The 23476-nt window shown below is 40.9% G+C and overlaps 1 protein-coding gene across 1 annotated transcript; it reads left to right on the top strand.

Moving 5' to 3' along the window:
- Positions 1-45: 45 nt before the first annotated feature.
- On the top strand, positions 46-19479 carry TMEM167A (transmembrane protein 167A). Its single transcript, XM_005529448.3, has 4 exons — positions 46-136; positions 10091-10200; positions 15016-15050; positions 18279-19479. The coding sequence occupies exons 1-4, from the start codon at positions 134-136 to the stop codon at positions 18347-18349; spliced, it is 219 nt and encodes a 72-aa protein (XP_005529505.1). The 5' UTR covers positions 46-133; the 3' UTR covers positions 18350-19479.
- Positions 19480-23476: the final 3997 nt, after the last annotated feature.

The raw sequence follows: 23476 nt of genomic DNA, 5'->3' as shown, positions 1-23476 counted from the left end.
CCGACCAATCGCGGCGCCCCGCGGCGCTGCTAGCCAATGGCGGCCGCGCCCGCGCCCCGGCGCGCTGAGGGCGCGCGGTGCGCGCTTCCGCCCATCGCGGCGGCCGGAAGGTGATGTGGCGGGGCGCGGCGCGATGGTAAGCGCGGGGCTGCCCGGCCCAGCCCGCTCCGGGACCGGGCCCTTCCCGCTGCCCTGCCTCTCCGCGGCCCTGCACGGTCCCCGGCGACGCCTCCTGGCCTGGGCGGCGCCCCCAGGGGCCGCTCACGCCATAGGCCGCGGCCCGCGGGAGCGGAGCCGCTCCAAGGCTTTGCTGGGAGTAGCGCGGTGCGGGTTTGCGTCAGGGGTTTAGTGACAAGAGAAAGACACGTTTTGTGTCTCTGCGGGGCATTATCAGCCGGTGTGAGGTCGGTCAGGTGTTGTGGATGTCTCTCGGGGCATCGTGATGTCATTTTCGTGCCGCGTGACGTCACGTATGAGTTGTATGACGTCATTGTGTTGAGTGACGTCATGTTTATAGAGCAGCGCGTGAGTCGCGACATTGGCTGCTTTTGCGAGGTGTCAGTAGAGGCCCAGGTCAATTTACTCATGAAATCTGTATGGGTTATATATAAAACTATATATTTGATGTAATATGAAAAGTTTTATATATACTTACATATGTATGTGTGTGTGTATAGATATATATTACGTTTATTTTACATTTATTCAAAACTTACATGTCTGCAGCATACCTAATTTTAAGAACATCTGTGTAATATAACTTAATATATAAATACGTATTTTTAAATGTATTCATAGTTATATAAATAGCTAAAACATATAAATACAAAAAAACCCCATGTAAGTACATATGGAATAGGCTATCAATATATATGAGTTTATTATGTGTATAACAAATACATGTGCATATAAAGACGCTTATATAGATATTTGTAGGTGTATGCAAATGTATAATTGAATATTTTAAAAATTATTTATTATATATTACCAATATAGCTTTTTCTATAAACCACACATATCAAGAGTGTAGGTGTGTATAATATGTTTATATATGTAAATATATATATATAAATACAGGGACACATATATATATGTTTTTATATGTGTGTGTGTGTGTATAAATAAATACCCACTTTATGTAGAGTTGGTCTAGAGGCACATTGGTATTTATTTTTTTGTTTCCTGCCCATTTTACCAGTCTCTGTGCAAATAATATAAATGAAGAGTTTGCATTTCTGTCATAGTTAAAGCTGAGCAGTGAAATATTTTTTTAGTCAAGGTTTATACATTAAATATTTATGTATCAACAGTGTTTATATGACCAGAGCAGATACATGAATTTAAAATTAAAAGGAAGGCCAAAGGAATAACTGAGTTAACATAAGTTTTATAACAGAGTTAACGTAAGTTTTTCCTGTACAAAATACATGTTTGCTCCTAACTTCAACACAGAGTATATTTTAAGATAGGAATTTGTGACATTTTTATAATAATCTGAACATGGTTTGGGTTGAAAGGGACCTTCAAAGATCACCTGGTCCCCCTCTCCCATGAGCATTGGCAGGTTGTCCATCACTGCATGGATGCTGTGCAACTTAATGGAATATTGCTGTATTTCCTGTGTATTCACAGAAAAGATCTATAGCACTTGAAGTTTCTTATGGCTCAGTTCAAAAAAAAGCTTCCTAGGCTCCAGATCCTATCACCAGCAGGAAATTGCTGGGAGTTGCTCACCTGAGCATTCCTTGGCAGATATTTAAGATGAACCTGCTCTAGTCTGGGGCTCCAAGCAGAAAACCAAGGAGTTTTTTTTATGAGAGGCATAAATTATCTCAGGAGATGTAGAACACGGGTGCAGAAAGTGAAAGACCTTTAGTCAGCTCCATGGAAAGGTGAATGAAGAGAATTACAGCAGCACCTCACTCTTCTTTGTTGTACTTCAAAGGGTTTGAGGTGATAGAAAAAGGCAAGAGAACTTGGTGAGACATTGGTGTTGCTCAGTGATGATTAAATACAACTAATTGTTTAATACTATGTTATTATGTAATTTATATTTTATATATTCTATAGCTGATATGTAAGAAATATGTAACAGTAACTTAAAAGTGAAGTTAATGTTTAAATCAAAGAAGATTATGGCAAGTGAATGAGATTCTGTTAGGATTATCTTCTCCACTTGTGCCTGTTCCTTGCTAGAGGTTCCTCCTTGTGCCTCAAGAACCCTGAAACAAGAAACTCTCCTAAGGGTGGTTTGCTTATGATTTAATGCTGAAAATAAGGTGAAAATAAGTTTCTTCAGCATGATTGTGGTGTTTGAATTTCTTAAGAGAGCAGCAACCCTCCAGGACTTTAGGTCCTCCATGATGCCACCTTTGGTGTCCAGGCATTTTAGGGAAAAAAAAAAAAAAAAAGATAATTTTTGAGCTCACATTTGAGTGTGAGAGAGGAAACAGCTGCTATGTGTCATGAAATGGAAGAGGTTAGAGCTACATCTCCAATTTATTCTCCTTGTCCAAAGAGTAAGAGCTGCAGCTCTGGCAGAGGAACAGCATTCTGAATAGCACCATTTGCTGAAGTAGGATTTCCAAAGGACTTCATCCCTTGGAAACTTTGCATCCCGTTGTTTTCCAGGCTTCCTTACCATGTCCATCCTTGATAAGCAGATGAAAACTTGTGCTGGGTGAATGGCCAGCTGCTGCCAAGCAGAAAAAAAAAAAAATTATATATATGTATGCGTAAGCTGACATTTACCTGTATTTTCTTTTATGTGAAAGCAGAAATTGTGGTGTATTTTTTTTCCTCTTCACTGCCAGTGTATAGGAAAAAGACTCACCATTTTGACTTAAAGCAAAACCCTCACTATTTTAAATTAAGGCAGCTACAAAAGCCAGAAGCTTCTCAATGGATTCCAAACTTGCTGGAAGTGATGCACAGCTCCTTCATTTATTTAGGAGCAGAATGTATATTGTTTGCAGACTTCCACAAATCATTTTGTGCTGCCAGCTTTTAGGGTTTTTACATCTGAAAGCTAAACAGAAATTTTCCTGGTGGCCTTGAAAAGCTTGCCACATGCATGGATGGAAAGAGGGAAGAAGCCAAAGGTAACATTGAAGTTAATTAACCTCCTGAAGGGTGGTCTTCACTTTTCTTCATAGCAGAAATGTGAGGTTGCACTCAGAGAAAATTTGGTGATGGAGAAAACTTAAAAGAAGTGCAGAAAACTTGACAAAAATGGCTTCTTCTGTGTCGCCCTCTGGTTGGGACTGATCCTGGCCCCACATTACTACCTAAAAATTGATTTGGGAACTTTCCACCAGGACAGACATTTCTGTCACAGTCTTTGTTGCTCTCTTAGTGTGCTGTTTATAGAAGGAAGGGGAGTTGCTCATAGAGCAAATGTAAAAACATTCATTAGTAAATATTATTTCAAACCAAGCTGTCAGATATAAACATACCAGAACCCAAGACACTGCTCTGAAAAAAAATCTTTCAGGAGTTTCAAGTACAAAGTTTTGTGTTTGTCTTATTCAAAATTACAAGAAGGAGTCAATCCTGTTTCAGACTGCTATCCAGCTTTGTTTTTATGTTTACTTAGAGGTACATAGGTTTAAAAACATCTCCTAGGTCATCTTATAGTGTCTTCATATTGTGAATTTATTTCACCTGAAGTGTTCAGTTTAGATACTTCTCTCATCTTAGAAAACAATCTGAAAATATTTTGTCAGTGTTTAATTTTTGTGATTATTGAACTGAGGAAATTATTCTGTCAATGTAAGATGGTCTCTTTTTTGGAAAAGTAGGCTGCAGTGAGTCTACTTGAACAGATTTACCCAGAATGACACTGGTTGTGAGAAACCATTTCCTTGCTGAGTGCCATAAAAAAAGTGAATGTCACAATTTAATTTTTTGGTTGCCTGCAGCATTAGACACCACACACATTCATTGTAACAGATGCAGCACTGAATATGTTTTCTCCGCTAATGCACAGAGCTGGGCATTCAAACTGAACAAAAGTTTTTGATTTTCAACCTTGTGACTGTGGAAACATGGTGGGAACAGCTGTGAAAAATAGTACCTGTCTTCCAGATGCTAAAAATTCAAACCAATACAGCTGAACCTCTGCCAAACAAGAGACTTGCAGAGATACTGTGGACCTGCCCAGGACCATGGGACATGACAGACTTAGCAGAACCTGTCATTATTTCTTGACTAAGTATATTTTTTCCTGATACTTGTTTACTGTGCTTGAAAAAGAGATGGTTTGACTATGAATGAGAAAAAAACCCATACATTTGGTAAATAGTATACAATAAATATTTGCAGTTCTGTTTTGTAGTTCTTAGGTAAATTAGAATATATCTTTTTGAGAATTTACACTTTTTCCCATGGCCATGTTCACAATCCTGTAACACCTTCTGTTACAAAGTCCTGATTTTTGCATGCTGCTTTTATTATAGGAAGGATATCACCTAATTCAAAGTGTGCTTTAGTATGACTCTACCTCTTCCATTCACACACAGAGGTTTTACTGGTTTTTCACTTTCAGTAGTGTATTTGTGGTGAGCTAAACAGTTTGGTGTGCAACTTCAGATGGGAGAGTTACTTAAAAAAAACGGGGGGTTATTTAAAATACTTTAATCTAATGGGGGAAGACAGCAGAGGAAAAATATCTCTGTACAATTTAAAAAAGTATAATCTACAGAGAAGACCTGGAGGAAAAGGTGTTATAAGCTTTTACTGTCGTATTCACTATAATTGTTTGTTTAGTAAGTATGTGAACATGCGCACGTTTGTGTTACAGTGACCCTGGCAAAAGACTTTAATAGTCACTTTGTTTTTTACAGTGAAATTGGTGAAATGCTGCCTCTGCCAGTTGTTTGCAGCAAAAGTTCAGTTTTGAAACTAGGTATTGGGGCAAAGAGGAAGGAATTCAAGCAAGTGTGAAATTTCAGCACCATTGGCTTGAGGTGTCTTTTCACTGCTGGTCTGTGGATTTGAATTACGGTAAAAATCCTAAATGTGTTTTTATAGGAGAGGGCAACTGTGTCCATATGTTTAATTAAGTGTTTGATTGTTTGAGATTGGTTATGTTTTAAATAGATGTATTAGTCTTCAGTTGACTGGAAAGGTAGATGTACTTGCCATCCAAACTTGACAATGTGCTTCTCCAGGAAATGACTAGGAAAAGAATTCCCTACTTCTCTAATCAAGCCTTAGCTTACATTCTGTGAGTGCAAAAATATGTATTTTAGACAGAAATCTGAATGAACATAAAATACGGTACTTATTTGAAAACTAAATACTGAGGAGAACGTGCTGTAAATCCAAAGTAAAAAACCCCGTTTATGCTGGAGCAGCCACCTCTGGCTGGTATTTGGATACTTATTAACACCCCTTGCTTAGTTTTGTTTTGTACTTCTGCCAATAATTGCTTCAAACTTAACTAATTTGCAGTTTTTGTAATTTTTTAGAGTGTTAATTAGCGTGCCTCTTTCACAAGCTCTTGTTTTCCATTCGTTTTGATCAGATTGCATTTGGCAGCAGTGGGAAAAATAATTCTTTTTTTAATAGATGGGAAAATAATACAATTAGATTCATGTTTTAATTAGTTTTTAGCAATTGCTTTGGCTTTCAGGTTGGGAGTACTACTACGTGATTTATATCCTATTACGTTTCTAGGTATTATACTCCTAAAAATTTGATTTTTACTGACGAAAAAAGAATTGCAAGGCCTAATGGAAGCCCTAGATAATAAGCATTTTCTCTTTCAGCTTTGTAAGGAACGCTTCATTAAAATTTCATAGCTTGATTTAACTTTTCTGTGATGAAATTTTTATCAGCTCTTGCTTAACTAAAGTTTATCTGCACTACGTAAGCTCTTGCTCGTATTCCAGTATGAGAAAGGCAGCTGAACAATTGGGTATCCATATCTGGCTCCAGACAACATAATCACTCATCAATTTTAATGTATTGGGGAGGAAAAAAAGAAACCATTCTAGAAAGAGTGAATATTCTGTGGCGTATTACACAAAAATTGTACTTCCTTTAAAATATTCCAGTTTTTTATCTGTGTTTGCCCACATAAATTGGTTATTAAAGTAGTAACCACAGGGCAAAGTTTTGCAACTTGCTGGCGCTACAATGGCCTCTGCTTTTATAGCGCAGATGGATGAAATCATCATGGTCATGCTGCAATCAGAGATAAAATAATCATTTTGTAAATACTTAAAGTCTAGGGAAGGTTAAGCTTTGGTTTCAGTCTGCTAAGATAAACTCAGAGAGCTTTTGAGTTACGCTTTCTACCAACCCAGAAGGACAGAGCATGGGGTTTATGCTCTCCTCCTGCACGTTTCATCTCCCTTGGAACCATGATACTGGGTGGTTTATGTTAAACAAAAGTGTATGAGGCAAGGGGAGAATCAGCAGGTAGGTCCTTTGTGACACAGAGAGTTGCGTCAAAACCCAGGGTGTGATTTATTACTGTGCTGCCCAAGGGTTGCATCAGTAAGTGGTTTGTGAGTGTGGTGGTCTGCAAGGACAGGGAACCAAGTCTGAAGCAGAAAATATTGGGGTAATGAAGTGAGTGAAAACTGCAGAGGTGGATAAATTACGGTGTCTTGTCTATGGCTGTTGTTGTCAGTGCAGGAAAGGGTTTACAACTAATGCATTCATTATAGCTATTTCTGCATATTGAATTAAATACTCTTGTGAGGTGCAAGACCTGTTGATAACCACAACTCTGAGCTGCTGCTTTTTTTTCTTTTTCCTTCTGCCCAAGTGTAGTGAATTTAATGCCAAGGGACAGCATTATCTCTAGGGAGGTTTTCAGGAGCTGTGCATTTGTGATCATCATTCCCTGTCACAGCCACCACACAGGTAATTTTTCAATCAACACTTACTAAAGTACATTAAACTTCATTTTATACTCAGATGGGAGTACATTCAGACATCCCTAGCTGTACCGCTTGATTTCCAGCTACTGTATGTTCCTGTGAGTATTTATTTTAATACCAGCCACCACAGTTAATCCCAACACAATAAAGCTTTCTGGAGTATTAATTCTTTATGGTTTATTATATGGAGTTTTTACTGTGATACATTATGATCAAGAGATAATATCGAGGCTTTTTTTAAAGGCCTGGTTTTGGGAAGGATTTAGAACATCCTTTGGGGCATGTAGCTCTTAAAGCTGAAGTCCATGGTCTTAAATTTCCAAAGACACTGGAAGAAACTTGGCTCATGCGAGTTCAGGTGCATACAAAACCTCATTAGTGCTGCAGGTGGTGTGGCAGTGCTCCACACAGGAAGGGGCACGAGGGGAATGACACAGAATGGAGCAACTGAGGTGTTCCCACTATGTCAGAAATGCACCAAATACAGATGTAGAAAATTTCAGTCCGTGGAATTAAAGCTTGCACAGTCTAAGACCAGAATAAAATGCTAGTGCTGGTTCTTTCTAGCACTGCAGCGTGAGTCTTAGGAAGTTAGTCATCGTTTCACCCTCATAGGGTCACAGCGTAAGAGACAGCACCATGTGCTGAGATCTCTTTGTGGCAGGAATGAGGCTCACAGGACCTACAGTAAGCCAGTCAACACAACTCAAAAATTGCAATTAATACGTTTTCATCAGAGGAAGCCAGTCTAAACAAATGAACAGCAGCGCGCCTGTGTTGTCCAGGTAGCTTGGTATGAGAATGCAGTGTGTTTTGAAAGGCTTCTGAACAATGTATAACTCTTGCAGCAGCTTTTAATTACATCAGCTGGAGCAGCTGGATGTAGGTTGCTGCTTTCTGTGAATTCAGCTGGCCCCTGAGAATTACTTGAGATGTGAGGAGAAGCTGTCTGATTCAGGAATAAGTTCTCATTTCCAGAATTTGTAAGCAAATTTTGGAATGCTCACATCTGTCCTTTGGAAGTGGCCGTGCAGATAAACGCATCACTCAGAGCACACTTCAGATGCAATTACAGTGATGCATATCTGGGGAAACACATGAAGACCCCAACAAAGGACAATTATATACGATTATATACTGCCCCAGTTGATTGACTGATGGCACATTTCATGAGTATACATTTACAGCCCCTGCTTAAGAGCAAGCAAGCGTGCCCTTCTGCCATTTTGCAGTGTTGGAGTGGCCGGTGCCGCCTCGGGAAGCAGCTGCAGGAATTCATGGGAGTGGGTGGCTGGCAGGAACAGGGCTGCGAGCTGTCAGAGCAGCTGTCTGTCCCACAGGACTGATCAAATTAATCAGTTGATAGGCAGTATCTGGCCGTGCTGAGAGGCAGCCACTCCTGGATCCGGCCCCGCTGCGTTCCTAGACCCGCAGGAGCCAGGGGGAATGGAGACTTCCCTGTTTTCTGGAGCTGGCAGAAACTTCTACTGAGCACAAAGGCTCCAGAGGCTGCTGCCGGGGATGGCAGTGTGTTGTCCTTTGTGAAGAGTCTGTCCATTGTTTATGACATGATAGGGCAGAAGGGGTGGCTAGCTGAGCTGAAATGCTAAATTAAACATGATTTAGCAAAGGCTGTGGCGCGGGAGAAAACCAAGCAGCCTCGTGTTTGGGACAGGAGGTCTGGCTTTGGGTGTGGGATCACAGCTCCCTCATCACAGAAAGGATGGGTTTGAGGGATGCTGAAATCTCTACTATACAGGGTGCAGAGTTAGAGCATCTCTGTAATGATGCTGGCCCATCAAGTTAGATACTGAAATAACTTTAGATAGCTAACCCCATCTAAAGCATGTATTCAGACTGGCAGCTCTGTGCATGTTATGGAGTTCATGTAATTCACGGGGACTTCTAAATAAGCTAAAGTTTTTTGTTTTGTTTCGCTGTTGTTGATTTTGGGAGGTTTTGGCCACCAGGTTTTTGATCTCAGTATTGGAACACTTGTGCATGTTCCAATGGTTTTCCTTCTACTAGAGTTTCTCGTTTTTCTCTCCTGATTTCCTGCTAGTGCCATAGTGAACTAGAATATTGTGATTTTATTTATAGTTCTCTTTAGCTAGATAGATTTGACTACTGGAGCTTCAAAATGTTGTGATTTTGTGACATAGGAGGAAAGCATGTGCACATCAACAGAGATGTGCCTCAGGCTGTGTGGAAATGAAGGCTCTGATGTGCCCTAAAATATGCTTGGAGAAGGAAATGCCAATGTAATATCCCTTCCTAAGTGCTAAATATTTACCTTTAATTAAATACTACTGCTTGGCCAGCTGGGTTGAGCAGTACGAGCACAGGAGACAGAAGTTCATCAGGATTCCAGAACAAAGAGTGAATTTATTGCATTTGCTTTGACATTATTTTTTTTTTTTTTTGGAGCTCTCACTAAATCAGATTTGCAAATGAGCATAACAGAATGAAGGTAAAATAAAGGTTTTTGAAGTAAGCAGTTGCCTCTTATACCACCTGGTGCTGTTATGCTGACCAGAATGTCAGTTGAGACACTTAAGAGAAACCCCAAAACTGTAAAAAATAACATTAAAAAAAGGTTTATGGGATGCACTTTCTGCCTTTTACTAATACTTCACGCTTTAGTAAATTGCCAAATAGTGCAGCAGTTTCTCAAGAATTGTCTCTTCTTACTGCCACTAGGCTGATCAGTGTTTGCTATCAACAATAGAACTTTACTTCTTAATCCTAAGGCAATTTCATCCATTTCTTCAGGACTCACCATATTACTAGCACTTCTGAAATTTACAATAAAGATGCTTTCAATTTAAAGTCAGAACATTTTTTGAAAAGAAAAGCAATCACTTGTCACAGTTCAGGTGGGCTTAACTGTATATATTTCCACAAATCTGTTAAATTTGGCCTGTAGCCTTTAAAAAGTGATATATTAACAACCCTCCTGCACATTTGGTGCTATTTTTTTGTCCTTTGCTACTGGTTTACTTGCCAGCCAGTCCTCACTGCTGTTTTCACTACCACAACTGTATTCCATTGACACAAAGGTTTTCTGACTCGTGGCCATTGTACATTTCATTTTTTGTTGTCTTAAGGGGTCACCCATTTTTTCCAGAACTTCCACTTGGAGAGAAGTTCTGCACTGCAGCAGTGTAATTCTTTGTTTTCCTGATTCTCTTCCCTAGTCTGCCATCTTCAACTTCCAGAGTCTTCTGACTGTGATCCTGCTGCTCATATGTACCTGTGCCTACATCAGATCCTTGGCTCCCAGCTTACTGGACAAAAATAAAACCGGGTAAGTGGCCTGATCATTTCAAACATCCACAATCTGTGTGGTTTCAACTGCAGCCTTTCAGCATCTCCAGATGAAGTGTGGGATAATGCAGATCCTGCTTTGAAAATTTTCGCTCTTTAAAGATAAAAATCTTAATTTTGTACCTCACAATAGAGTGCAATAAGGTATTGGCAAGCGCTTAGTTGCAGTTTCTCTAAAAGAATTTATTAGCTTGCTAACCTTGCTAATACTGCATTATTAATCTTCTAGATTTGTAGCTTTGTTGTTAGATGCTTATTAGAGATACAGAAATAAGAGACAGAAATAAAACATTCTCCTACATGTGGGTATTGTTGCAATGATTTATTTTTGATTCCTAGGGTGGGTAAGCAACCAGCAGAAACTGGCTTTTTGTTTGTTTTCAAGATAGGTGTTTTGCAGATGCAAGTTTGAAACAGAGCTTTAGCAATAATCTGTAACAAAAAAAAAACCTAAAAATATTTTTTTAAAATAAGCAACACAGTCGTCTTGTGTGGTCTGTTAACGTTACGGTTTTGTAGTCTCTAAAGTGAGGGAGTTTCTAGAAAAGTTTTTGAAAGCTTCTACAATCCTAACTTTTTTTTTTTTAATAATCATATGGATGCTAGCTGTGATCAGCAGAACTGTGATTTAAATGTGGTGGGTTTTGAGTATTGGGCAGTTGCGACACAGAAGCCTTTGGGGCTGTCCTCAGAACTTCAGTAATGCCGTCACCTAGGGTTAATGCAAAGGAGGTGATATTTGTAGGAGGTACTTCTAGGTGGAAAAACAGACAGGCTTTTGGATGCTGAGTGTTTGACTTCTCCACTTTTTCCATTAGGCCATTTCCTGTTAAGTAAAATGTTCTTCCCTAGGTGTCTTCCATCACTCTTGCATTCAAATTCAGAAGTGTCCAGTTTTAAATGGACTGTTGTGACCAAGAACCCTGAGTGTTTGTCTTCTGAAAACCTTTGTTGTAATTAACCTCTGGGGCTGCTGTTTTATTACCCAGTTTTTTTTAATTTTAGCGTTGTAATACACTCAAAGCATGCCAGCTCTTTTTTCCTTAATTTGGAGTTCTAACATGAAAATACTTGTGTCCTTTTATATGAGTCCATGCAATTGCCCCTGACATGAGCGAGGTTTCTTTGGATGGAAGTAAAGATGGAAGAAAGGATGACTTCATGAAGGACAAGGGAGTGGGGGGATGAGGGGAGTTTGGATGTCTGCTGGTGGAAGATAACACAATAGTCAATGAGGTATACACAGTAAGAAGTAAGAATGTTTATTTTACTGATTAAAATTTTAGTGCTGTTCTTGGCAAGGAGTATTTCCTTTAATCTGGAGCTACTCTGTTTATTCTTGAGGCAAATCTGTCTGGAGTACAATAGAACTCTCTTCATAAAACATTTCCAGAGGGTGCTGACACTGTGGAGGAGTTGGGTGTTTGATGTGTACGATGTGTAGGTTTGTATTTATGTAGATGTAGGACATACCATTTTGGGTTTTTTTAATATATATATTTAAAAATTTGTAGACTACTTTGTACTGGAGAATAAAAAAACCTTGGCCTGGAAGCAATGAAATTTGTTTCCTGTATGGTAGTTGTTTACATGGAGCTCATATGGTGCTCAGCCCCTGTCCCTCCCTTCTAACCTATTCCATGCTCCAGTGGAAATGTCTGGACATGTGGGATAAAACAAATTCTAGTGATACTTCAGTTGACCACAGAGATGCTCTTAGCTCATCACTCCTGCTCCAAATTAAAGGCATAAAAATGTAACAATAAAATACTAAAGTGATGGAGAGGAGGAATGTTGATAGTTATTCACTGTATTTCTGAGTGAGTGGCAACTTTGCTGAGGATTTAGGTCTGTTGGTAATAAGTGAAGAAACATACTTCTGTTGGTTGAGAGATGCCGTTGCACAGTGATGTCACCCATCCTCATAAGCCTGTATTTCCTCCCCCTCGTTTCTGCCAAAGTGTGTCTTTCCCTACCAAGCCAAACAGAACCTTAAACCTTCATTTTCCCTGAACGTTTCCATGTGCTCAGTCTTGAGCAACAGTGTTAAAGGCTGGGAAAGCAAGTGGAGATTTACTGTTTCATGCTAACTAGAGGAGAATGTGCACCACAACATAATTCTCTCCTCCCTGCTAACCAGAAAGATGTGTTAGCTCATGTGCAGCAGAGATCCCCTTTGATTTTCCATCAGCATTGCAGTGGGGATGTCTCACACTCCCTCCTGCAGTGGCAGTGGGCTTCTCCTGGTGAACACATGGCATCTTGCAGCACACCCAGCCTTAGCAGTCGTTGTCTAAGGCTCCACCAACTCCTCCTCAGCTTAAGAGGTTCCATTTATTTGAGTTTTCTGTTCTCCAGATAACCACCACCACTTTTCACGTGCACATTTGGGCTGTGGCTGTGGCTGTGGCTGTGGCTGTGGCTGTGGCTGTGGCTGTGGCTGTGCAAATAGCAGGGGTCCCAGCCAGACCCACACCTTCACCTGCATCCAAGCAAGGATGGAGCAGAACACGAAGGGCAGAGAAGGAATTACACTGAGGAGTTGCTGAAGGAGGAATTGTTTTGGAGCAGTTACTTAAGGCAGCATCACTTTTGTAATAAGCAAGCAGGTTTTGACTTGAAGAGGTTCTTGTTACGCACCTGGGATGAGCACTGGTGGAAAAACTAGGGGAGTAGGAGGTCTGCACAGGCTTTTCCTGCAGTGGGAGCTCTGCAGTTCTTGCAGAGGGTGTATTACCAGAAGGTCCAGAATTCAACCTGCTTCTGCTCAGCAGCAGGTTATGTGGACAAACAGAGGTACTGAGCTGTTCCAGTGGCACAAAAGCCTCTTTAAAAATGTTCTGGTGTCACCATGGGAAGGCTGGTCAGTCCTCATGTCAGTGCCTTCAGGTTCATAAATTGTTAATTGCAGCTGTTAAGGGCAGCTGGTGAAAGCCATCCTCTGTTTTGTACCTGGCACATCAGGTAGGAAAATTTCTGGTTTCACCAAGAGGGCTTTGTAGGGCAGTGTGCAGTAGTGGCTTCACATTAGTCAAGAAATCCCTGACAAGACAAAAAAATACCCTTGCTGGGATTCTGAGGCAAATACAACAGACTTCCAGGCTGCCTGAGGGGGTTAATACCCTTTTTCCCATGCAAGATTCTTCAAAAGTATATGAACAGAACAGTAATGTTTTATTTCTTCGAGCTCCTGGGCAAGCTTTTGAGAGATGAGAACCCTTTTCTCAATATGAGAAGCAGGGTTGTGGAAGTTTTCCTGTTGGTTTTGCAGCATGCAATCTGTAAATTCTAATTTTACAGAGAGTGAACATCAGTTTTGAGAACCTGAGGTGCTATCAATGGAGCACTTCAGGGCTGTGTATTTTGCTCTTTGAGATTTACACGTGAATGCCTTTCTACCTGCACACATCTTCAAAAAGTGCATAGATGTCTTCAGGTTACTTTATTGTATGATCTCTTAGCCTGGAAAAGTGTGGTGGTCTGTGTGCAGGGATCATTACTTCTGCTTGTGGAGCTACATAAAAAGAGAAAGAATAGAGCTTTGGCTGTACAGAAATATAGTCAAACCCAAATATGTATGTATGTGTGTGTATATATATGTATATTGCTTGAGGTAAAACTAAAATCAAAAGCACAGATGAAAATGCTTTCTAAAAATCTAACATTTTTCTGAAAATGTTTTCTAAAAGTGGAAATGGAAGTTTTGTTCATGACAAATTGGTCAGCATTGAGTACCTAAGTCAAAAAGCATTTCACTTTGAGTTTGAACACCTCATTCACTTGCTGCCACACCTGGTTTTCACCTGCCCAGCACTGAATCTTTGTCCCAGAAATAGAGGAGGCTGCTAAATGGACAGAGAGATGCTAAGTAAACCCAGACCATAAAAGAGGACATAAAGTGCAAGTAGCAGAGCAATAAAAGTGCGTGAAACGTTGACTGCTCAAGCATGCAGGAGCAAGTGGCCCAAGCCTACCTGTCTGCTTTTAAATGTGTTAGAAGTAAGCAACTTTCAGAGCCCAAAAAGGGGTAGAGACAGACAACCAAACCTTTGTGGGTGTGAGTTCAGAACATTATTTGTGGGGATGTATCTACTACCTGCTTGATGGCAGTTCTCTAAGTGCTTCCCCACAGTGTTCTGTGCCATGCTATGAAGGAAACCTTCCTGTGGACAAGCTTTGAAGAGCTGAAATCTGTCTTCCTGCGCAGGGACAACTCAGTATTGTTCCCTTCGTCTTCCTCAGATCATAAAAGCAGTCCCTGCTCCTCTGGGGAGGGTCAGTATGAGATTGTTTTAGTTACACAGAGAAACTGCAGGTTTGTGACATGCCTTTGGGTGTCCTTTTGTTGAATTCTGCTCTTCCCTGTTGCTGTTTCACTTGTGAGAGGTAATGTCCTGGGCAAGCAGCACAGGAGAGACTTGAGCAGGGTAAATATTGGTAAAGGAATAAGAAAGAGCCAGAGGAATTGGGAAGATATTTTTCTTCACAGAATTTTCTGTCTGGGGTACTTTATTGTAGATAAATACAGGGTTCTGATAACTATTGAGATCTGGAAGACAGGATGGGTTAAATGCATCTTTGCATGCAAAAAGACTCCTGCTAGACTTAAAATTTGCCACTTCTGTAATTCATTATCTGTACCCTTATGTGCAGGTATCTGCTGTTTTCTGGTGTTAGAAGAGAATCAAGTTGACAAATTACTGTCAATTCAGATTGTTTTAATATAAAAGAAAGAAAATTAGTTGATGTGGATGTATTAAACCAAGAGCCTAATGAACTTATTTTATCTTTACAGATTGTTGGGGATATTCTGGAAATGCGCCAGGATTGGTAATTCCTTTTTTTCTTTCAAAATCCTTAAGATCAGTCCTATTTCTAACATAATTTATTAGGATAATATTGCCATGTAGCAATGAAAACCATACACATCCTTTTTCTTCAAAAATGCAGGTATGAAATAGTGGGGCAGGATATTGCTTTCTTAGATTAGCATCATGGAAATCCCGCATCTTCTCATGTCAGTTCATGTGTCTGGTGTTATATTTTCAAAAGTCTTTTGTACTTTTTGCCACAATTAAGGGTGTATTTCTAACATGCAAAGAAGTCAGTGATTTCTTACAAACTGCAGTCCATTTGAAATTGCAATGGACTGTTGAAAAAAAGCCAGATATTTACCTCATAGTAGTAAAAGAATATGGAGTTCATAATGCATTAAGGTTCTGTTTTAAGTATAAATGTGTTTTTTTTCCCTCTCCTTTCTTTACTCAGCTTCTGTGCGCTTTTGAATTACACAAAGCTGTTCGTTTCAAGTGACATCTGCACACAGGCTGATCAGCTCTATCTGATTCTTGACATGTTCCCATAACATTGGTTTTATATTCATTTTAATCCTTATCCTGAATTTATTTTGAGAAGGAAATTGGAATATGCAACAGAAGTTTAGTCTTAACATTAAGGTATATCCACGATTTAGGAAAAAAAAAACAAAACTACAAACCCGTCATCAGTGTTCAAATTGCATTGTTAATTCAGAGCAGAAACTTTGAACTTGTAATTCTAGATCTTCCTACTTGTCACTGAACCTAAAGAAAGCCTGTATGATTCCCCTTCTGCATTCCCAGGCAGAACATTTTACAGGATGTCAAAAAAAGCATTGACACAAAAGAAGAGGGGTTTTGTGAAGACCGGTTGTTAAAATGATTGCAGATATTGTCCTACTTAGATAATAGACCTAGCAGAACCCATTTTAGTGCTGTAATTGAAAGATACTGGGAAGGTGGCAGCTGTCAAAAAAGAATTTTCAGCTATAGCAGTGAAAACAAATTTTAAAATTTAGCTGCATTAGGGTTTGTTCAGGGTTGAAGAGAATACTTCACCTAACCTTGCCCTTTCCATCTTCTTTGTAGTTAATTAAGTGCAAGGATATTTTTTTCAATTAGCTATGTTTCTTTTGCAATTCCCATCTAGAGTGGACCACTTTGACTTTCTTTTAGACTAAGAAGTGAAAATGGGCTTTGGAGATGATGCCTATAATTTTATGTGTGTTAACCATAAAGGCAAGTAGAAAATGCAGGTTTTAAAAATGAAAATGTCTACTGGCTTCTTCCTTTACATTTCACATCCCTGGTATGTTTAAACAACCTTTTCACATGTACATAAGATCTTAATCACAGGCAAGTGGTTACATATTTACAAAGTTGTGCAAAATAATGTTTAATCCTGCCACATGATGATTTTTCTTTTAAGAAAATTAAGAGCAGAAAAGCATAACCCATACGAAAATTTTAATACCCTGAACCGTAGGAGTTGGACTTCCTCAAAATTTATTTTAAACAGATGTGAAACTGCAGACATTAATTCGTTCAGTTATTTGAAGTTTAATTAAATATATGGCAGATCATGACAGCATCTTGTAATGTTACCGGGCAGTCAGTCCTGTGTATGGGAGGTGTCACTGCAAGTATTTAATTTTCCTTTTACTGTGGAAAGCTTGTTCCCTCTGTGTTTAAAGGTCCTGCTGGTAAAAGAAAATACTTTTTTTTTCTTACAAAATTGCACCGTGCTAGACTTGGGAGCCTTGGTGGGTTTTCTTCTTTGATGTTTCTCTGAAAACCATGTCTCTGATAAGGTGGTTTGTAAAGACAAAAGACCTCACACAGCAGAGGGAAATTGAACTTTGCTTAAAGCAAACAGCCCTGGATGTCTGAAAACAGAGATCTTCTCACCTTAAAGACACATTTCAGTATTAATACTCCCTGGCAGTTCTGTGGGCTGGAGGTACCATCCACTGTTGGTCTCTCCAAGGAGAATTCAGTGGAACCATGAAGAATAAAGTTTTAAGTGTAAAAACATCTTGCTAATTAATGGAGGAAGTGCTCATGTAAGTAGGTACCAGTCTGATTCAAAGATGTTCTCCTGGTAGGTTCACAGTTCCCCATCTGAGAATCTTTTTCTGCTCGGTGAAAAAGAGACCCCTGTAGCATTCTGTACTGGACCAAATGGGTGGGAATAGATCTCTCACAATCGTTTTTGCCACCAGATGAAAGTCTTTCAATGGAGTAAACTTAACTTTTGTCCACAGTTTGCCCTGGGAAGCTGTGACACCAATTTGAAAGACTCAGAAAATAGAGGTGTCTGCGCAGCTTCTGTGATCTGCTGACCAGTTTCATCACAAAATGTGTGGACCAGACTTACTCCACATGCTAACAATGTTATGTCTTCTTAGCAAAGCAGAAAAAGACAGTCATCTGTCCCTGTCTGGGCAGCTGTGAGCTCACTGCTCTGGCTGCTGCATGACTCCCTGCTCAGAAGATTCACACTGCAGGTGGTGGGTACCAGGCCCAGACAGCACCAGCTGTACATCAGCTGACACAGAACAGCTCCTGAGCAGCCACAGAGGAGCAGAGCCAGCAAAAATGGATTGTCCTGGGCAGCATTCCACTGCCTGCCCCCTGACTCTGGCACTAGGAGGTAGCAGCAGCATAAAACGGCACCTCAAAAGGTGGTTTGTTGAGATAGAAGCCCTTGCATGGTTTCACAGAGACCCAGAATCACCCATTCCCACCTCTGCCACGGCAGGGCCAGCTCCCAGTGTCCCAGGAGCTCCCAGCCCCAATGTCCAGCCTGGCCTTGGGCACTGCCAGGGGTCCAGGGGCAGCCCCAGCTGCTCTGGGCACCCTGTGCCAGGGCCTGCCCACCCTGCCAGGGAACAATTCCTGCCCAAGATCCCACCTGTCCCCACCCTCCTTCAGTCTAAGGCCATTCCCCCTTGTCCTGGCCCTCCATGCCCTTGTTCACAAGTCCCTCTCTTAATGCAAAGAGCCTCAACTCTGTTTTTATATCGCAAAATAACCTGTCCTACATTTGAGTTTCCCCACTGCCCACGCATGTTCTGTGTGAGTACAGAGCTGTACTTGTGTCTGCCTTTCTCCAGCTAGAAATGTTGAATATCAGTTTGCACGTGCTGTGGCACAATTGCAGCATTGGACGAGCAGCAGGTGGGTCTGTTTAGCCATCTCTGAATTCCTGTTTCTTCTGTGTTCTCTCCCCTCCTGCCAGGTGAGCGGAAGAGCCCCTACGTGGCCGTGTGCTGTGTGGTGATGGCCTTCAGCATCCTGTTCATGCAGTAGCAGCTGGAGAGAGTCCCCGAGTACCCAACAGCAGATCTTGTGTCAGGAAAGGATGGGAAGCCTCACCACATCTCCTCTCACACGATGGATAGCCTGTCTCCTGGCGGACACCCCTGCAGATGGACCAGCATTAGTGATCATAACCCAGATGAGATGTGCTTGTTAATGCCAGGTCAGCACTGACACTCCTGCTGTAACTCCTGGAAGGGTGTCTGCTGCGTGTCTGATTTTCAGGGGAGCTTTGTTTGTTTGGTTTGGTTTTTTTTACACCATGGTGTCGAAAAGGCTTGCTGTTTTCAATTCTTTAAAATTTCTTGTCCAGTAGACCTGTTGAATGAAACCTTAAAATGGTAAATCAGTCACAGCAATAAGACCACCTTTGAAGAATGAGGAGCATTTTGACTCTAGGGGATGTTTATCAAAGTTTTTTTAGTTCTTGCTGCCTGAACAATTCCTCTCAATTTGTAAGTGATGGCTCTGCTCTCATCCTAAAAATATGACCTCTGACCTAAGTTACACTCAGCTGTTTGTTTCTAAACTTGTAATTCTCAAATAATCTATCAATATCTCTGTTGTTAAGGTGTGAAATAAAGGCAGGGACCATAATTGTGGTGATGTCTTATTAGTTGCTGTGAAGGCACAGATGTGGCATCTGAAACACCTGGACTTGCTCTCTGTAAAATACCACATGTACTCATTTCTAGAATTTTAGGTCTTTCAGGTATGTAATTTCCCAGCTTCTTCCAAAATGTTGCAGAAAGGACTCAAAAGGCTCTGCTGTTGTTGCATGTATGGAAAGGTTTCTAAATTAGCAGAATTAAGTTGGCTGCAGATAAGGAAGTTGCATGTCATAATATAAAGGTTGAAGCAACTAAACTACCCTCACCAGTAGTAAAAATTATATTACTTTTAATGATACCTTCCATTAGCACTTACTTCTTAGTTTTGCACACTCAGTAATGTAGTGACTTCTTCAAGAATGCCTGACAGGTGTGTGTTACATCAGACAACTGTGTGACTTCATCCTGGCCCATTTGGGAGAGTTGTCTGTTTGCAGTATTTGTTGTTCTGGAAAGGCTTGTGATCAGAAGAAACAAAGCGAAAAAGTAAAACATTGAAAGGTGTGTTAACTGTTCTCATTCTTCTTTGAAAACCTTATTTTCATCAATCCAAATTATCCTGCAACTATGGAAAAAAAGTGGTTTTGAGTTAGGACCTTTTTGATGTCTCATATATATCTGCAAATCTAAATCACCATCAGAAATAGCCATCCAAAACTTTTCTAATCTGGGTTCAGGAAAAACAGATTTCTCTAGTTTGGGCCAAATAAATTCCCATGGCTGTGAGCCAGAGCAGTGCAGGGCTGTAGGACTGTAACCATGCTGTGCACACACAGAAGCCTGGGACTGGGCAGGACATGTGGGGAGTGCAGAATTGCTCCTGTAACTCCAAAAGTGGCTGCTGCTCCAAACAGGGCATCAGAGCAACTCAGATTTGGATTTCAAAAGTGCTGCTCCTCAACAGAGGGAAGGGAGATCCCTGAGGAGTCTTGGGTTTTGACTGTCAGGTGTATACATGCTCAAAATACGGAGAGAATCATCTGGTAACTTTTTATGTCGAGCAGTTACATTCTTGTTATTACTTCTTTTAATAAATAATGGCACTTTTATGATATTCAGACATTTCCTAGTCATCCAAGCTGTTCTGATTACCAAATGAATTCTTAATAATCTCTGGGGTTTAGCTGCAAGTAGGAATACTAGTAAAAGAACCCAATGAAATCTTTTGTTCTGGGTGTCTGAAAACTACTAACATGGAGAAACTGGGTTGCAAAAACCTCCTCTGTTAAGGTTTTATCATCTAAGAAGGTCAGACAGCCCTTTTCCTGTTTGTTATTTGTTGTTCAGACTTAATTTGTTAGATGGCAGCTCATCCTTTTGGCCTAGAGGCAAGTGATGGACACTTCCTAGTTGGGATTTTTTTTGTTGTTTTTATTTTTATTTTCCCCCCTACATTACACTTTTGGGCTATTCAGTGTGTGCTAGCTGCATGGCTGCTCAACAAAACTATCAGGAAACAAGATCTTTAAACTGACAAACTGCAGTTGTTTTAAAATTGCTGCTTCAGGCAGGTGTTTGCCTCAGGAGTAGTGCTGTGCTTTTCAGGATCTTGGCTTTGAAGAGATTGATACCTCATCTAAGATCTATCGGAATTACTCGTTTCCCAGGTTAGAATCTTAAAATCTGTTTTGCTTTCTTTTTGCCATGCAAGAGAGTTTTCACCCACAGCAGGTCTGTACACACCTTTCCCTGTGTGAAAGGGACAGTGATAAATTTGACTGAAGGTGTTGTTGTGCCTGCTGCTGGGGAAGGGTATTTCCACACTGGGACTGCATCCTTTTTTTCCTAAACAGCACCATGGATGTTGTTGATGCCCAAACATCTGAAACCACAAGATGCTGCCCTTGGAATACTCACAGTATTTTATACCCTTGCATGTACTTGGATATGGATTAATACTATATTAATTTCCTCCCACATCTGTGCTTTAAATGACTTCAAATTCAAAACAGGGATTTAGGAAGGCTGAATTGAGCAGCAGTAATTGCCATGTTGGGAAATGAGTAAAGCATGAGTAAGAGATGGGATCACTGTGAAGGTCTGATGTTCTGGAGGGACTGATAAGCAGCTGGACAGACGTGGCTGGTGGAGGAGGAAAGACAAAGTGGAGTCCAAGGATGACAGGAAGATTTCCTGTTCTTGGAACAATGTCCTTGTTCTGTGAGTGCCCTTTCTACCTCAATAACCACAGCAGTGAGCAGTGGAAATACACTGTCACAAAGAGGTGAAGCTGCACTGTGATGGAGGGAATAAATGCTCTGTTAGTGCTCTGAGGCTTCTATTATTTCAGTTTGTCTCCAGTTCTGTCCCACTGGCATCGGGGGCAGAGCCCACTCTCTTATGCCTAGGAAGTCTCTCCATGATTGAGTCATTCCTCCCCCCTTCTCCCTCTCATAATCATCTTCTAGAGAAAAGAAAGCAAAACCAACATCTTAGTAATGATTTAAAATGCTGAGCTTGGTGGAACTCGCCAGAAGCCAGGAAAGGGTGATCTAAACCTGCTTCTCATACTCAACAGCAACTTCACATTATCTAATCCAAACATTCCCAGCAAAGGAAGGTTTTCCAGCCAGGTTTCTTTTCCCTCTCTTTTCTCTTGTTTCACCTGAGCATTATTACTCATTCCAGATATGTTTGGGGAGTGCTCCCAGCATCCATCACAAGGCTCATGTAGTTCCACATGTATTTGATGGCACTTGGCTGCCTAGAGAAGCAGTGGGAGATTGAGCTACACACTGAAAAACAGGTTTTGAACATGAGGCCTGAATTGTTTACCTGGCTGTTTTATAAATAGCACCTCTTTTCATGATACCCCTAGGCCAAAAGGCAAAAGGAGGAGTAGTCATTCTGCAGGATCTAATAGTTGGGGAAAATCCTCCCCAGGTGCAGCATGACCTGTGTCACACAGCTAACCTGTACTCGGTGTTCTTTGACTGGCATTTCAAACCTGAGGGGCTTGTGTGGCCAAAGGCACAGCTGTGTTTTTCAGTCAGTCGGTATCTGATGGATATAATCCATCTCCAGAGCCTGAATTCCACGAGCTGTTCCCTGTCTCACATGGCACTCCAGCATGAGCTGTCTCTTCACAGGGTACCCTTCTCTTTGGCTGTGTGACAGGTGGAGCCCAGGCTCCTCTGATGAAACATCAGCCAAGCTCAAGCTTCAGAGACCTCAGAAATAAAATCACCTATGGCATTGCAGCTGCCTTATCTCTTCCTGCTTCGCCAGCTGAAGCAGCAAGTGCAGCTGCAGGAAGGTTGCCCAGCTCTTCCTGAATCTGAGTGAAAAAGACCTTGAGAAGAGTGTGCTACTAACTCATGTAATCCCCACTGGTGTGGAAGGGAGATGCCAAAATTTCCTCAAGGACCTGGGTATAAACATTTCCAGGGACACAACTGCTGCTGCCAGCTCCTGGGACATCGGGAGGGGAGATAATTAAGGAGTGAGAAAGTTCTTTGCTGGTCTGTCACATTCAGAATTTATTCTATGACAGCATCTTGTCATTTACGTTGTTTGAAAGGGCTCTTTGGAAGCTGTGCCACAGGAAAAGAGGTTTTCCCTCCAGCCCAGCTCTCAGTGAGTGGGAAGCAGGCAGTGCCCATCCCCAGCTGCCACAACGTTTTAGTAGATGGCAAATTTTTGTGCAAACTGCTTCAGCTGAGGACCAGCCCTCCAGTTCGTACAGGCACAATGGACCTCTATCATCTCCTTTTCAAAATAACACACGTAATGTAAACACACTCCCCTGGGCTCCCTGACACCCTCTGCATCACCTGTTTACACAGAGGAGCCTGTCACATCACTGACACCACATAACAACACTTGCCTTTGGCAAACCCAGTGGTTAAAATACTGTCTTCTATCCCAAAGGATGACTAGGAGGTTTTAAAAGGGTAAAATGATATCATTATATATATTATATTATAAATATATAATTAAATAATTCATTTATTCCCCCCAAAAATGGAGGGGGGTTTGCTTGTTTAAAAACACAAAATACTTAAAGTGACGAAGTCAAGTCAGGTCAAAATATAAATGTACCCTTTTCAATTCTAAAATCTCCACAGCTGGTCATTCGCACATGCAAAAACTTAAATAACCTTTCAGAGCTGTAGTAGGGCTAACGAAAACGCCAACCAAATGATAGATGTATTTGGACACTTGGATGTATAAATGTCACACCCAGTGGAATTAAGAGGAAATAAATAGTAATTTGACAGCATTGGCAAGCAGTGTTTTTGACTGTGTAGCACCACCAGCATATTTTACATGTGTATCACAGTCATGAATAAGCCAGCCCAGACACACATTCACAGACCAGTTTTGATTTCCTATTAAGCTACATGCTCATTTTCTTTCCCCCACCCTTTCCAGCTAATAAGAGCCAAGGGAACGCACTGATCCTTGTCTCTTTGGAACAAATTACCTCCAAATTCTCACAATTGATTCACACAGGCTGGTAAAACTCCAAGAGACAGGGGGAGGGGAAAAAAAAAATCCCTTCCAA

The sequence above is a fragment of the Pseudopodoces humilis genome, chromosome 4 (genome assembly GCF_049639895.1).
Source record: "Pseudopodoces humilis isolate 2021_Gansu_Grassland_sample_001 chromosome 4, ASM4963989v1, whole genome shotgun sequence".
NCBI lineage: Eukaryota > Metazoa > Chordata > Aves > Passeriformes > Paridae > Pseudopodoces > Pseudopodoces humilis.
The sequence above is the reverse complement of the archived record's forward strand: the minus strand, read 5'-3'. Positions and strand labels throughout refer to the sequence as shown.